General features: G+C 37.5%; 1 protein-coding gene across 1 annotated transcript; it reads right to left on the minus strand.

Moving 5' to 3' along the window:
* Positions 1–2,153: 2,153 nt before the first annotated feature.
* Positions 2,154–5,788, minus strand: LOC122046929 (TATA-binding protein-associated factor 2N-like). The gene is made up of 8 exons (XM_042607888.1): positions 5,528–5,788; positions 4,173–4,253; positions 4,004–4,092; positions 3,842–3,916; positions 3,604–3,722; positions 3,317–3,499; positions 3,175–3,243; positions 2,154–2,705 (listed from the first exon to the last, which is right to left on the minus strand). The coding sequence occupies exons 1-8, from the start codon at positions 5,648–5,650 to the stop codon at positions 2,410–2,412; spliced, it is 1,035 nt and encodes a 344-aa protein (XP_042463822.1). The 5' UTR covers positions 5,651–5,788; the 3' UTR covers positions 2,154–2,409.
* Positions 5,789–14,202: the final 8,414 nt, after the last annotated feature.

Raw genomic sequence — 14,202 nt, forward strand, 5'->3', positions numbered from 1 at the left:
TTGTGACTGAAAATCACGGCAACCAAATTTACCAGTTGCCCAACTGAGAAAAAGAGATCATGAAGGTCATTTCGATCCTGGAAAATATTTTGTTCACTTGTTAATTGCGTAATGCTACTTCAACATATAAGTAAATTAGAAATTTACTGCAAACTTTAACTGGCTGGGATGCATCAGGCAATCTGCCAAGAAAAGAACTATTATTGAAGCTCATTTAGATCTCATATCAACTGTTAGAATAATATTCACGTCGAATAAAAAAATGTATTAATAAAATCAATAAATATTTAGAAAAAAAACTTATTCTGCACACACACCGAGGAGGCAGCATGGCCATGCCAGGCAGCCCCGCGAGGTGGTCACACGCACAGCCAAGGCGGCGGTCGTGAAACAGTAAGGATCTTTTCATGATCTTTAATTTGAATATATTTCATTTTTAAATAGATAGGATCCATCTAAATTAAAAATCTAATCATCTTTTAATCTGTTATTTACGTATTAGAAAATCCATCCTCGTGCAAGTTTGATGCGCACGCAGCCAAAGCTGCGGTTCACATCGATGATTGTTCATGATAAGCAGCACCAACTTCACGTTGGATTACAAATCCAAGTGATGTGACGCTTTGGATTAGCGAGTCACTTTTTGCGATAAATCCATGTATGTGATCTGACAATCAAGGCCCAGTAGCAATCTTGAAGGTCCATAAACCTAGCACTTGCTAGTTAGCCCATCATCGCCCAAAAAAGGTGAAGCTCCACTGCCCCAACACCTAGCTAGCAGTAGCTAGCGTTCCTTCTCCGTCGCTCCTCTGATTTGACGAACGTACAACGCACCCTTATTGTCATTCACCAATCACCACTCCCCATCACCGGACATCAGCGATGTGGCCAATCAGAGGTGCTCCTGTCATCACTGACGTGTGCATCCGCCAGCAACAAGATTAGCAGCAACTCAAGGGAATTCACTTCTCGAATCCGATGTCAAACCAGAGCTTACCGTCGATCCGATGTCAAACTAGAGGCCACAGTCATAACCACTCTTTCGGTTCCTCTGCTGTAAACGAAGGATTCCGACTAGGCCTCTATTTGGAACACAGATTAAACACGTGGTAAAAAGGTGAAATCGCTCGCCCCCAGTACCCCCACCGCATCCGACCCAAGGTCATCACGAGGAAGATAAATCATAGCATCATGAGCGAACACAGACCAAACACGCTGAGTTACAAGGTGGCCACATCCACACCTCGAAAGGCAACCCATCAATAGCCATCGTCCCCAGCAGCCACTGTCCATGTTGTTCTCCAAGACTATGTCGCCACAGCTCCTGCAGCACAATAGCACTGTCAAAGGCCCTGTCTCTTCCATGAGCTCAGCCGGCTTCCCCACCGGAGAGGCTACATCCACCTCTCACCGCATCCAGCTGCATCAATGTTGAGAAATGTTAACTTGTTTGTATAGATTGGCCTCTTCGTACCCCACTACTTGGCTGCTCATCTAGCTCCATCTCCTCCTTGTTCAGAAATGCTATGTGATTCTTGCAGATTCTTTCATAATTTTTTTTAAAAAAAATATTAAAAATAAAAATAAACTTTCTAAGGTGGCACCTTTGCGACCAAGGCAACAAGGGGTGCCTATCTGGAATTTCTATCCGCCATGGAACAAGATCCATTCCAGAAGAGCAAGACATGCCCTGGGTTCCAACCATCAGCTTCTCCAAGACTCCAACAAGCCTCATCAACTGAGGCGAGAGGCAGCTCATGCGCATCATATTCCTCACAGCCTCCTCGTCTAGCACACTGCCATTATCAAGCTCTGTTCACTGCTACTTTGAATATCCAGCCTCATTCTCCTCACAACATCCATCATTGAACATCCAACTCACTAGGTTGATATTCTTTTAATTGCCGATTAGTTATTACTCAATGAACAAATATATCATGGTTTCCGTGAGAATTAAACTTCATTGTAACTTTACATTCTCACATTGCTATATTCATAAGCAACACTATAAAATTCAGAAAAAACACGGCATAAATGTTTTGAGTTGAGCTTTTACCAGCATTAAAATAAGTTGGATGGCGTATCAAAAAGCCAATTATATTGTTTTGACATGGTCCACCGTAATCTACGAGTCTGTCAAACAAAGTATCACAAACAGAAGACTCAGTGTGAGAACTAGAATTGTCAAAATAAACGAGTTATATGAACAAAAGATATGGAGAAAGCTTACAGCACAAACTCCACGATTATGAGGATTACAGAATCATAATGAGCAATCAACATAAACATCTTGCCTTGAAAGCACACGATTTTGTTGCGATTGCAACACAGTTAAGAGCCCAAAAAAGAGCATTCTTTTCCTACATTAACTGGCAAAAGATGGAACATGTGCAAAACACAATTAGGGCATCAAAACTGGTTCGCTCTCCCTCGGCCGCCCATCCTGCCTCGTCCACCACCCATCATCCTTCCTCGAACATTACCATAACCCCTCCCCCCTCCTGCCCTTCCACCGGGCATTCGGTCTCCGCCATATGCTCCACCTGTCATTCGGTCTCCTCCGCCATATGCTCCGCCTGTCATTCGGTCTCCACCATATGCTCCGCCTGACATTCGGTCTCCTCCGCCATATGCTCCACCTGTCATTCGATCTCCACCGCCATATGCTCCGCCTGTCATTCGGTCTCCACCACCATATGCTCCGCCTGTCATTTTTCATCATTTATTTTCATGCAAAGCATATTTTCAATCAACAAAATAGAAAAATCACATCAAATGTTTCTCTTAAAATGATCCTAAACTACAATTTTTTAGTTGCAAGAAAATTTTCTACACCGTAATATTTTGCTAAGTAGCAGAGCATGAAAAATCCACAACTATCAGGTTGGCAAGAAATAACTAAAACTAGACTATAGGTATCTCTGGTTAGAGCATGGAGATGGATTCAACATTTTAGCTGCATAAACCCGTCTTTCAAATGCACTGTTAACATATTAACAAAAAGGGTTAATTCAGTAAGAAAAATAACCTATTAGGCAAACTGGTAGTTTATTGAGGTTACATCAAATAGATTAATGATAATAAAGCTTGCATATCAAGTTTTGTGTACAAACAGAGAACCAAACACGGAAAATCTGCTACATAAGCAAGATGGAAATTAGAAGGCACACTTACCACGATAACTCCAATTGCTTCTACCACGTCCACCACCTCGACCCCAATTAGAGTTCCATCCACCATTTTCTATCCCACATAATGTTTGTGAGTAAAGAAAAACCACTATTATTATTACAAACTCATTTAACAGTAAAACTACCTTGGTATCCACCATATCCACCTTGGTTGTATCCATAACCACCATAGCCAACTTGATTGTTTCCTCCATAACCAGCATACCGACCTTGACTGTTGTCATATCCACCATAGCCACCACCATATCCTCTTCCCCACCCTCTTCCTCTACCTCTACCCCTTCCTCTTCCACGTTGGGCATAAGAATCTTCATCAAGCATTAAACAAACTCAATTAGTTCAATGTTATGTGAATGGTAAATGAAAACAATATTTTTTCCCCACAATGAGGATGATGATACAAGAATTGTACCTTCATTAAGCTGGCCTTGTGCTTGGTTTGATTGAAATTGCTGCTGTGGTTGAGACTGTTGGCGTTGTTGGTATCTTTGCTGATACCTTGGCTGTTCAAGATGTGAGGGAGCTTGATACCTACCAATTAAGACAAAACCAACAGAGTGTCATTATCACACTCCTGCATCCAAGGTACCTTCTTAAAGAGAGCCAAGTAGATTACATGAGATATATCATAAGAAGAAACAAATGTATACCCAGGGGAATTCTTGTTAAGCTCTCTAGTTGACAAAGATATTGAAATCATTGAAACATGGCGTACCATCTCCAAACTGCATAAACGCACAATTATAAAATGATATCTAGCAGAACTTTTACAAATTGTAATATATGAACAGCTAAAACAGCGATAAACTCACGGTACAAGACCCTCTTCAATTGGTTCCCAAACATCAGTGATGCTAACTGAACTGATTTGTGTTTCCTGATATAGCCCAGGCATCCTTTTCTGCACTCAATATATGTGGAAATTAGAGTAAAACACAATGCAAGTTTAAGCAGTACAAAGGGATAAACATTAAAGGAAACCTTGATAATCTCTGCAATAGCTACTGCTTTGCTTATTGCTTGCCCCATTGCCTTTAAGACAATCTCCCTTATATGTTTTTCCTGTTTGAAATATTATAACTCATCAAGTTTTTTTTTAAAGTAAAAATTGAACACCACAAATACAAATATTAAACTGCGTGCTTGTTCTGAATAAAAGAACTAGGAATGGAACAAGCATGAGCCAGTATGCTTGAAAACCTTATGGATATGGTACCCTCAGGTTTATATTAATCACTTTCAAAAAATATTTAAATGAAAAAATATTGAGCAATGACATCAGTATGGCTTGTAAAATTCCAATAAGCAAGGACGACATAAGATTAGAAGGCTAGTCATAGATGAGCAATCATAACTAAATTTATTTCCAGAGCAGAAATCTGTTTTTGAATTATGAACCAAAAATAAAAAATCTAGATTACTAGTCGTTCTATTGATGAGGATTGGATCACACACAAAGACATGGATGGAAAATATAATTATGCATTCTTACTTGTGTGGATATAGGAACTTTTCTTCACTATCATACATGTCTTGGTAAATGCTAAAAAAGTGCCTTTAGCAACCACCCAAGCCGCTAACTAGCATGGCACTAACATTCCTAGTTTAATGAAAAAGCTAACATTTCGCCAAGCTACTGATTCCACATAATTAAACCAAAGTAAGCTTCCTAATATCATCTATCAGAATATTTTACCTCAAAGAACAGGCAAAAAATACAACAACCAAGACTTATCCCACTAGGTGGGGTGCAACATGCACAAAATAGAAAAACAAAAATAAGTTTGCAAGTATAAAATCAAAGCTGGTCCAGAATGTGGTTTTATTTTACTGGCCAGCTAAGAACGTTGATCACATTCTCCAATGAAACTATAGTAGATTAGATGTACCTATATAACTAAAATATGGACTTACTGCATGACACCAGGAGGCATTTCTTATTCATTACTAAGAGTCTCCCTGTAAGAATGTAAATAAGCCTTATGTATCAACAGAAAATGATGGAGCTGTAGATGCTCATGTGGTTCTAAAGATTCGAGATCCGCCTATTTAAGCATCTGACATTAAGGTGAAACGAACCTACGCAATTAGGGTCGTCCTTGAGAAAATTAAAAGTGCAACCTTTAATGCATTCTGAAAAAAAAAAAGGAAAAAAAGGAAAAACTAGTATGTCCGTGCGTCGTTCATCAACGTCAAACCAGAGAGCGACGTCGACAACATTTACAAAACCCCCAAAATTGGAATGGCTACAACCCTTGCAGACAGAAGCGGAAAGCATCTGGGACAAGGCACGTCGTAAAGGAAAAGGAATGAGGAGAAAGGTTACAGATCCATACCTGGAGAAGGCTCGTGGCGTAGCTGACGTAGTTTCGGATCACACCCTGGCCGGTGATTCGAATCTCGTTCTCATTAATGGCCGACTCTGGCCGCGGCTTCTCCACCTTCTGGTACCTGTCCATGGTTGGGGCGTGGCGTGGCGTGGCGGGGCGGGAGCGCGGCAGAGCCAAAAGGATCGAAGTGGTTAGGGTTTTGATGGGGATGGAGAGGTGGTGGCTAGGGTTCTTCTGGTCCTGACCTTAAATACCGGCACACAAATAACTAATAAATAAAATTCGGCAAATTATTCCCGGAGGGGAATGCGACGAGGGGGTGGAAATCGAACCGCCACAAATTTATAGCGACGCCTCTATGGCTCCATCACCGTCCGTTAACTTTTTTATGTTATTGTATCATCATAAATTATTCGAAGAATATTTCATTTTGCTCCTACTGTTTACTGGTTCTTTAAAAATGCCCCTAGGGTTTTAAAAATCGTCATTTTATAAATAAATCACTTGCTTGAGCTAGTGTGACTATAAAAATAAATAAATAATAATAATAAATAAATAAATAAATAAATTGGTAAAAGATTTGTTGCACTAGGGTAATGGAGCAAATACCAACTGACGCAGAAATTTATTAATTCGGTTGGTTCAAATAATTTTTTAAATTCGGTTGATTCGGAAAAAATAAATAAAAAATAAAATTAGCAAATAAACCATCAAACTCGTCATTTGGAAAAAGAGGAGGGCATGATAAAAAAATACCATTAATCAAAAACTAATTTAAAAATAATTAAATAGGGGCTTATATAAACTTAAAACTCTAACATTGCAACAATTAAAATACTCATCATCAATTAAGATTGAATCCGTCGAATTGATAAGTTTGGTCAAATAATTTAAGTAGATTAGGTTAAAATTTTATCAACTCAAATCCATCACGAGCCGACCTACCTAGGTCAACTCACGATGGGCCCGTGAATTAAGAAACACATATAAACTAAGTTATTATTTTTAAATAAAAATAATATTTTTTATCAAATATGTACACTCGTTTGTATCTATTTATATTTAAAATATTTATTTCCGGATACATTTGATTGATAAAAAATTTTTGAAGTAAAATGTTGAAGATATAATTTTTTTAATTTTTAAAATTTTTTTTTATGGATCCGTCTTGGATTGGGTTGGATTGGAGATTTTTCAATCCACAAATATGACGGGACGGCTCACCCCGTCCAATCAAATGATTGACTCGCCACGGATCGACCTATCCCACCACGAGTTAGCCCGTCTAGCTCTACTCAAAATCCTAACCCAGATTTTTAAAAAGGACTAAAAATTTGCCGGGTCTCCAAAAAGGCATGACTTTTGGTCTAGCTACGAGTATACCAATTATAAATCTTTGAACAATGTTGGATTTGATCTTGCACTATTGTTCAGCATCACCTACAAGATGTGCAAGAAAATAAAAGTGAGCAATTAAACCTTGTCTCGTTAGAAGATGTAGTCGAACTCCCCCCAAATATAGCAAGCAAGAATGATTTAGTGGGTAATTCTTACCCAACTCAACGTTCAAAGAAGCTTAAATATAACGACCCTAGGGCTATGATGCAATGAGAAGGATGTTTAGTGGTCTCTGGTATACTCACAATTTAATTCTCAGTTTTCCAAATTCGACATTACCGATCTAATTGATTAAATTTTTATTCATTAAAGAACCTTAAATATAATGGTGCGATGTTCACCTAAAAAAGTTAAAGCAATGATGATTTTAGTCGACTTGAAACATATTCTGATCAACTAAAGTTTAAACTTAAAACGTTTAATCAAATTTACTATTCATAATAAATAGAAGGGTTTTCAGTGAATTAGACATCATGTAATTGATTGATCTAATCTTCCGATTAATTGTTGCTCGGGTAGAAATATTTTATAGTCTTTAAACTGCCTAAAGCCTGAAACTTAAGTAGTTGATAAGAAAAAGATTAGGAACACTCCTTGATTGGACTAGCACTTGACCATTTCATTGGTTGTCCCAAAAGACAAACTCTAGCTCAATACCAACTAATGAGTGGGTAGTTGATACTTCAAAATGAAAGTCCGTAATGAACTTTCTCAACAACATGATATCTATAAGCCTCCGGGACTATAGTACAGCAAAAAGTAATCCCAAAGCTATAATATAGTGAAAGGGCGTCTAGTTGTTACTCAGTCATGCATGGTTCAATTCTCAACTGTTGGCGAGTTGAACCGGAGCAGACGTCACGGACGAAAAAGTCAACTGGAGTTGACTTTATGGGTCCGGGGCGCCCGAAACCCTTCCGGGTGCCCGGACTGGAATTTAATCCAGATCGCGGTCAAACCACGATCCGTACGTAGGGGATAAAATTTTATCCCCCCAAGACGCCTGGAACCCTTCGGAGCGTCCCGCCCAAGGCTATAAATATAGCTTTGGTCCAGAAGCTTGAATCAACTCTGTATTCAACTTCTAAGCAAATGTCTAAGCTTCAAGTGTGTAAAAAGCTTCTCCGCCTTCAGAGAATGAGACTTTCTTAGTGCTCTCTTTCAACCGCCTTGGATTAACAACTTTCTTGGTTGTAACCAAGTCAACTGCTGAGTCTTCTCTCCTGTTTTTCTTTATTTTATTTTCTTTGTATTATTGTTGCTATCATTTGAGTTGAAAAGTTTGAGGAGAGTATCTTTGATTGGCAGGCAATTCACGCCTCCCCTCTTGCCAGCCCCACTGCGCCAACAAGTGGTATCAGAGCCAGACAGTCTTAGAAGGACTAACCGCCGTCTGAAGCAACAAAGATCAAGATGATGGTCGGTGCGATCATTCATCCCCCAAAATTCACGGAGACTTCGCTACATGAAAACGACGAATGGAGGTATTTTTCAAAACCGAATTTGAAATCCTTTTAATAATGAAATATGGATATACAACGCCAAAAGACAAAGAAGAATACAACTGGACGAAGAAGGAACAAGCCGATTTCGTGGTCAACGGAAAGATAGAATTCCACCTGCTCAACATCCTACCGCCCTAGGAGGTAAGTCGGATCGGAACCTACGAGTCCGCCAAAGACCTCTAGAAAAAATTCCTGGAGCTCCACGAAGGCACCTCAAAAGCGAAGTCAGTAAGGCGGGACATCCTCCGAACTCAGCTGACGAATCTCTGGATGAACAACGGCGAGAAGGTAGTGCAACTCCAAGCGAGAATCAAAGAGCTGATAACTCAGCTAATAATCTCGGAGAATCGGTAACAAACCGAGACTTGATCCGGTACGCGCTCAACGCCTTCCCAAGATCTCCAGAATGGTCGTCCTTAGTAGATGCATACTACATCTCTAAGGACTTTGAGGTAAGTACTTTAGAAAATTTGTTTTCTACATTTGAATTTCACGAGTCTCGAATTGCAGAGCCAAGTCAAGTGAAGTCAAATCTCAATGTTGCCCTACAAGCCGAGATGGACGATCCCGACTCTGAAGCGTCAATCAACGAATCTGAAGCGGCTCTATTGGTAAGAAAGTTAAATAAATTTATTAAAACTAATAAATTTAGATCGCAGTCAAAAAGGCATCAACGCAACAAAAGGACGGTCCGTTGCTACAATTACAATGAAGAAGGACATATCAAGGATGATTGCCCGAAGATGAAGAAAAAGAACAATGAAAAGGAAAGATCGACATCCTCTAAACGCAAGAGTCTGAAGGCTATATGGGATGAATCATCATCCTTGGAATTAGAAGTCAAAGCCTTCTCGGGATTAGCACTGATGGCCAACCATCTTTTCGAAGAAACCAGCTCGGAGATGAGCATAGATGAAGGGGGAGGATCATCAGAAGAAGAAAGCTGTGATAAAGGGGGAGCATCTGAAATAGAGGTAAGTGATGTACGTAATCTAACTCCCAAGCAGTATTTTCAATTTATTAAAATACTCACTAAAGATTTAGTTAAATTAGAAAAGGGAAATAGTGAGTTAAAGTTAAAATTATCAAAAGCATGTCCTCTAGAAATGTACGATAATTTAAAATTAGAAAATGAAAAATATAAAATTGAATTGGTATATTAGAAAACATCAAGGACAACTTAGAAAAATTCCTAAAAGTTAAGTACCACCTAAGTTTTTGATTAATCCGGTAGGAGGAGATTACCCTATTTTTTTGATGTGATCAAAGGGGCAGAGATAGGTACAGTTTAAGTGAGAGTTATTTTTTAGGGGGAGTAAATTAAAATCTAAATTTTTTACTTAGTATTGTAAATTTTTTATTGCAATCTTTATACTTAAAATGTTAGTTTAATAATTTTTTTAAATTATTACTTGTATATTTTACTCTAACTTGAACTTGGGTTGATGCACATCAAAAATGAGGAGATTGTTGGCCCCAGGGGTTATTTTGATATGATCAACCAAGTTAGGTTAGATCCTGTTTGTTATTTGATCTCTGTGTCTAAGTGTGCAGGAGCTTAGGAGCGCAGGAAGTCGAGCGAAAGACGCAGCTAGCGAGAAGGACGACGCAGAAAGGGAGTCGACGGGCTCGGTGTGTCCGAAGGACAAAAAAGTTGCGGAAGAGTACATCGGTGGGCGAGAAGAACACACACGACGTTCGAGGGATGAGAAGCCGGGACGGAAGCCTGCTCGAGGAGAAGGCCAGAAGTTGGGTTCGGGTGAGCCCTATTCCAGATGGTCGAGATCACCCAAGCGAGCGGAGCCGGAGCAGAATACCCGAACCGAGGCGAGCTGAATCGGAGCAGAGGTCACGGACGAAAAAGTCAATTAGAGTTGACTTTATGGGTCCGAGCGCCATAAAGTTTCAAGTTTATGGTTTAAAAATCTATTTTCAAAACTTCTAGTTTTTAAAAGTTAATATATGTTTTTAACTTTAACCCCTATCCGGTTTTGACTTCGGATGTTCGACCGAAAATCCTAGGTCGAACCGACGCCTACTGTTCACTCAGCGGGGAACGCGTCCTCACCTACTCCACTCAGGAAAGTATACATGTTGTCAGTTCGATCTTCCAGATCGACTAGGCTTTTGCTCAGCGTCCGAGTCTTCAGATCTTTCCGCTGGACGTTCGCTCCACAACCCGCCCAGACTTTCCACCCGATCCGCGACACCGGGATTTTCATCTAGAGTTTCCGACTCTAGGACTTTTGCCCGAAGGCCTCGACCCGCCAAGGCTTTTTGCCTAGGGTTACCCCCCCTAGGTTGTTCCCTTTGCCTAACTGCAGTTAGGACTTTTCTTCACCTAGGGTTACCACCCACTAGGACCTAGAGTTACCACCTCCTAGGATTTTCCACCCGCCTAACTATAGCTAGGACTTTTACCTAAGTACACTTAGGACTTTCCTGCAATCTCATTCAAATATGTTAGATCAAAAGACAACATAACTTTGAACCCTTTGACATAATCAAAATACAAGTTCGATCGTCGGATACTTCCCGCACCAACAATCTCCCCCTTTTTGATTATGACAACACAGTTCAAAGTTAAGTAAAAATATAACAAACAATAAATAAAGAAATTTAAATATGAGCAATTATGTAACAAAACTTATGCTATGCTCCTTTTATTTTGTTTAACTTCTTAATTTCTTAACTTTGACTATTCTCTCCCCCTTTAACATAAATAAAAAAGAATACTAAGAAGAGAAAAAAAAATTATTCTATTTAACTTTAAGCTCCCCTGAAGAGTAGCTCTTAGTGAAAACACTTAGATTTTATGAAAGACTTAGCTAATTGTTTTGTCATGTATTTGGCTTTTTAAATTAAAAAAAAAAAAGATTAAAGTTTGTTGAAAAAGTTAAAGTATTTTCAATTTAGCTAAGCATCTCTTCAAATTATTTTAAAGCTATGAAAATTTCAAAACTTAAGTTCATCTAAATTTTATTGAAAAAGTTAAGTATTTTCAAAGCTAAAAATTTAACTAAGTTTTTTTAAAAAAACCTTAGCTTTAAAAAGACTTTGAGAACTTTAACACTTAGTTTGAAGAAAATTTTAAAAAAACTTAAAATATTTTATCAAATACTTAGTTTAAAAAACTTTATATATTAAAAACAACTTTAACCCTTAAAAAAAGTTAACTTGACTTCTTTAATTTCACTCCCCCTTAATTAATGACTTAAACATTTTGAGGATCTTAGAGTCCAAGCATGTAAATAAAAATAAAAAGAATAAAAGTTATTATTCTCCTGATTTTCTATCTCACCTATTCTAGGTTATCAAATATGTTCAGCTTATGAGTGCGGATGAGACGAAGTTAACTTTATTTAATTTTATTAATGTTTGAAATTAAGATAAGTTTGAATTTTCAGTCTGTTTGAATTCCAAATGAGTAAACATTTAAAATTTTGAAAATTAATTCAGTTTGAAGTTATAACTTGAAAATATGATTTAAAAATTAATTATCATTAAGATTTCAAATTAAATACAATTCGAAAATTAATTATCATATGATTTGAAAATTAATTAAGATTTTGGATTAATTATCATTAAGACTTTGAATTAAATATAATTCGAAAATTAATTATTATATGATTTGAAAATTAATTAAGATTTTGAGAATTTAATAATTAATAATTTGAAATTTAATTATGATTTGAAAATTAGAAATAATTAAGATTTTAGAAATCTAAGGATTAATAATTTAAAATCAAATAATTAAGTTTTTTGAATTATTTTTACTATGATTAAGATTTTAAAAATCAAATCACTGAATTTTTGTTTGAAATTAATTTAGATAATTATAATGATTTAAAAGTAATTATTATTTTGGAAAAATAATTTTAAAATATTTATAAGATTTTGAAACTTAATTTAAAATTTATTATAAAAATCAAGTGAGATTTTGAAATAAATTATGATTTGAAAATTAGAAAATTAATTATAAAATAATGAATTTGAAATTAAGATTAAGTTATCTTAATTGAATTGATTAACTATTTTAATCCTAAGTTCATCTTACCCTTTTCTATATTATCAATCAGGGAACCATAATAGATTTGTGAGATGGTTAACTCAATCTTCAATTTAAATTTCATCTAAGGATTGATTTACATTTGAGTTAGACTCAAGTTTTAAAATAAGTTAATTAAATATTTATTTTGAAAATCGACTTCCAGGCTGTGGTGAGGCACTAGACCTTCTTGGATATAGGATCATCCACCACTTCTAGACAAAGCCTTTCAAAGAAATTGAATATTTAATTTCTTTATTTGAACTCCTAGGTCTAACTAGTCAAGTGCAAATCATGCTTAAGTCCTTAATTAGCCTAATCTAAGCATGTATCATGTAAACAGTAAAGCAAGCATCAAACAAATCTATCTATTGATAAAAATAGTCTTTTTATTGGTTCCCCATGGATCATAGCCTCGATAGGGTCTATCAAGGTAGTGGATTTGATCCTTGGGGACCCAATATAGTCCAAGTCCAGCTTGATTAACCAAGTTCGACTTGGGGACTCATGCTTGGACTATGTTTCTATTTGATCTATTTATAATTGACAGATATGATTTGAATTTTTGTTTACGCTAAACCCAAGTCCGGATTTATTGTAAACGGCTCTTTGTTTTCCAAGAATCTAATTAAGATTCTTGGAACCCAACGTGAACCGTTCCAATGTGTCTTTAAGTTCTTTAACTTGAGTTTTCAAATTGAAATTTTCTTCCTCAAGTTGTTGGACTTGAGTTGAGCTTCCAATTTGAACTGGCTCAGTCAAAGGACTCGAGTTAGTCACTTCCTTAAGGGATGTTACCTCCTTTTAGAGTGACTTGACCCTGATATTGGATTTAGCCAATTTCATTAACAAATAAGGAAGTAAGTTTTGTAAACCGTCTAATTGAGTCCCGACGAATAGAGAACTTACAGTGGAGTTAGGCCCTTCGGAAACGGATACGGATCCATGGCTTCGCTCGAACTCGGTTTCTGATTCACTCTCGGTTTCTGAATCGAACTCGATTTCGGCAACATGTGCTTGTACTGGTAGAGCGAGGAAACTTGCTTGTTCTTCTTCGTCGGGCTCGGATTCATCTAATGACTCAGACAAGTTTGCCTTCAACACCTTCCTTCTTCGTTGCTTCTGGTTTGGATAATTCGACTTGTAGTGTCCCTTCTGGTTGGAGCCGTAACATGTAACTCCAGTCTTGACCTTCGTGTTTGTTTGAGTCATCTTTTTCTTTTTGTACATCTTTTGTACGAGATTTACGAGCTCGACAGTAATCTCATCGTCGTCTTCGTCTGAGTCCGGTTCTTCTTCTGACTCCGGTTCGGTTCTACGTCTTGCTTTTGATTCGTGCGCTCTGCTTGTACCTGTAATCAAAGTTATACCCTTCTCGGCCGGACGTGTATTAATTTGTTCATGTAATTCAAATTCAGAGAATAATTCGTCAAGTTTAATTAAATATAAATCCTTGGATACCTTGTAAGCATCTACCATGGATGTCCACAAGGTATTCCTCGGAAAGGCATTTAGGGCGTACCTTAGGACGTCGCGGTTCTCCACTTTCTGTCCGATTGCGTGGAGTTCGTTGAGCAGATCTTGTATACGGGCATGCAATTGGCTTGTCGTTTCACCCTCCTGCAACTTTATATTATATAATTTGTAAAAAATGAGATCCCTCTTACTTACCTTCGTGTCTGATGTACCCTCGTATAGCTCGATCAGTTTCTGCCACAACTCTTTTTGCA

This window comes from Zingiber officinale, chromosome 2B (assembly GCF_018446385.1).
Source record: "Zingiber officinale cultivar Zhangliang chromosome 2B, Zo_v1.1, whole genome shotgun sequence".
In the NCBI taxonomy this organism is placed as follows: domain Eukaryota; kingdom Viridiplantae; phylum Streptophyta; class Magnoliopsida; order Zingiberales; family Zingiberaceae; genus Zingiber; species Zingiber officinale.

Coding starts and splice junctions, on each gene's coding strand:
- LOC122046929 (XM_042607888.1), bottom strand. CDS start 5,650: ATGGACAGGTACCAGAAGGTGGAGAAGCCGCGGCCAGAGTCGGCCATT. Junction 3,723..3,841: donor CTTAACAAGAATTCCCCTGG/GTATACATTTGT, acceptor CTTAATTGGTAG/GTATCAAGCTCCCTCACATC. Junction 3,500..3,603: donor ACAAGGCCAGCTTAATGAAG/GTACAATTCTTG, acceptor TGCTTGATGAAG/ATTCTTATGCCCAACGTGGA.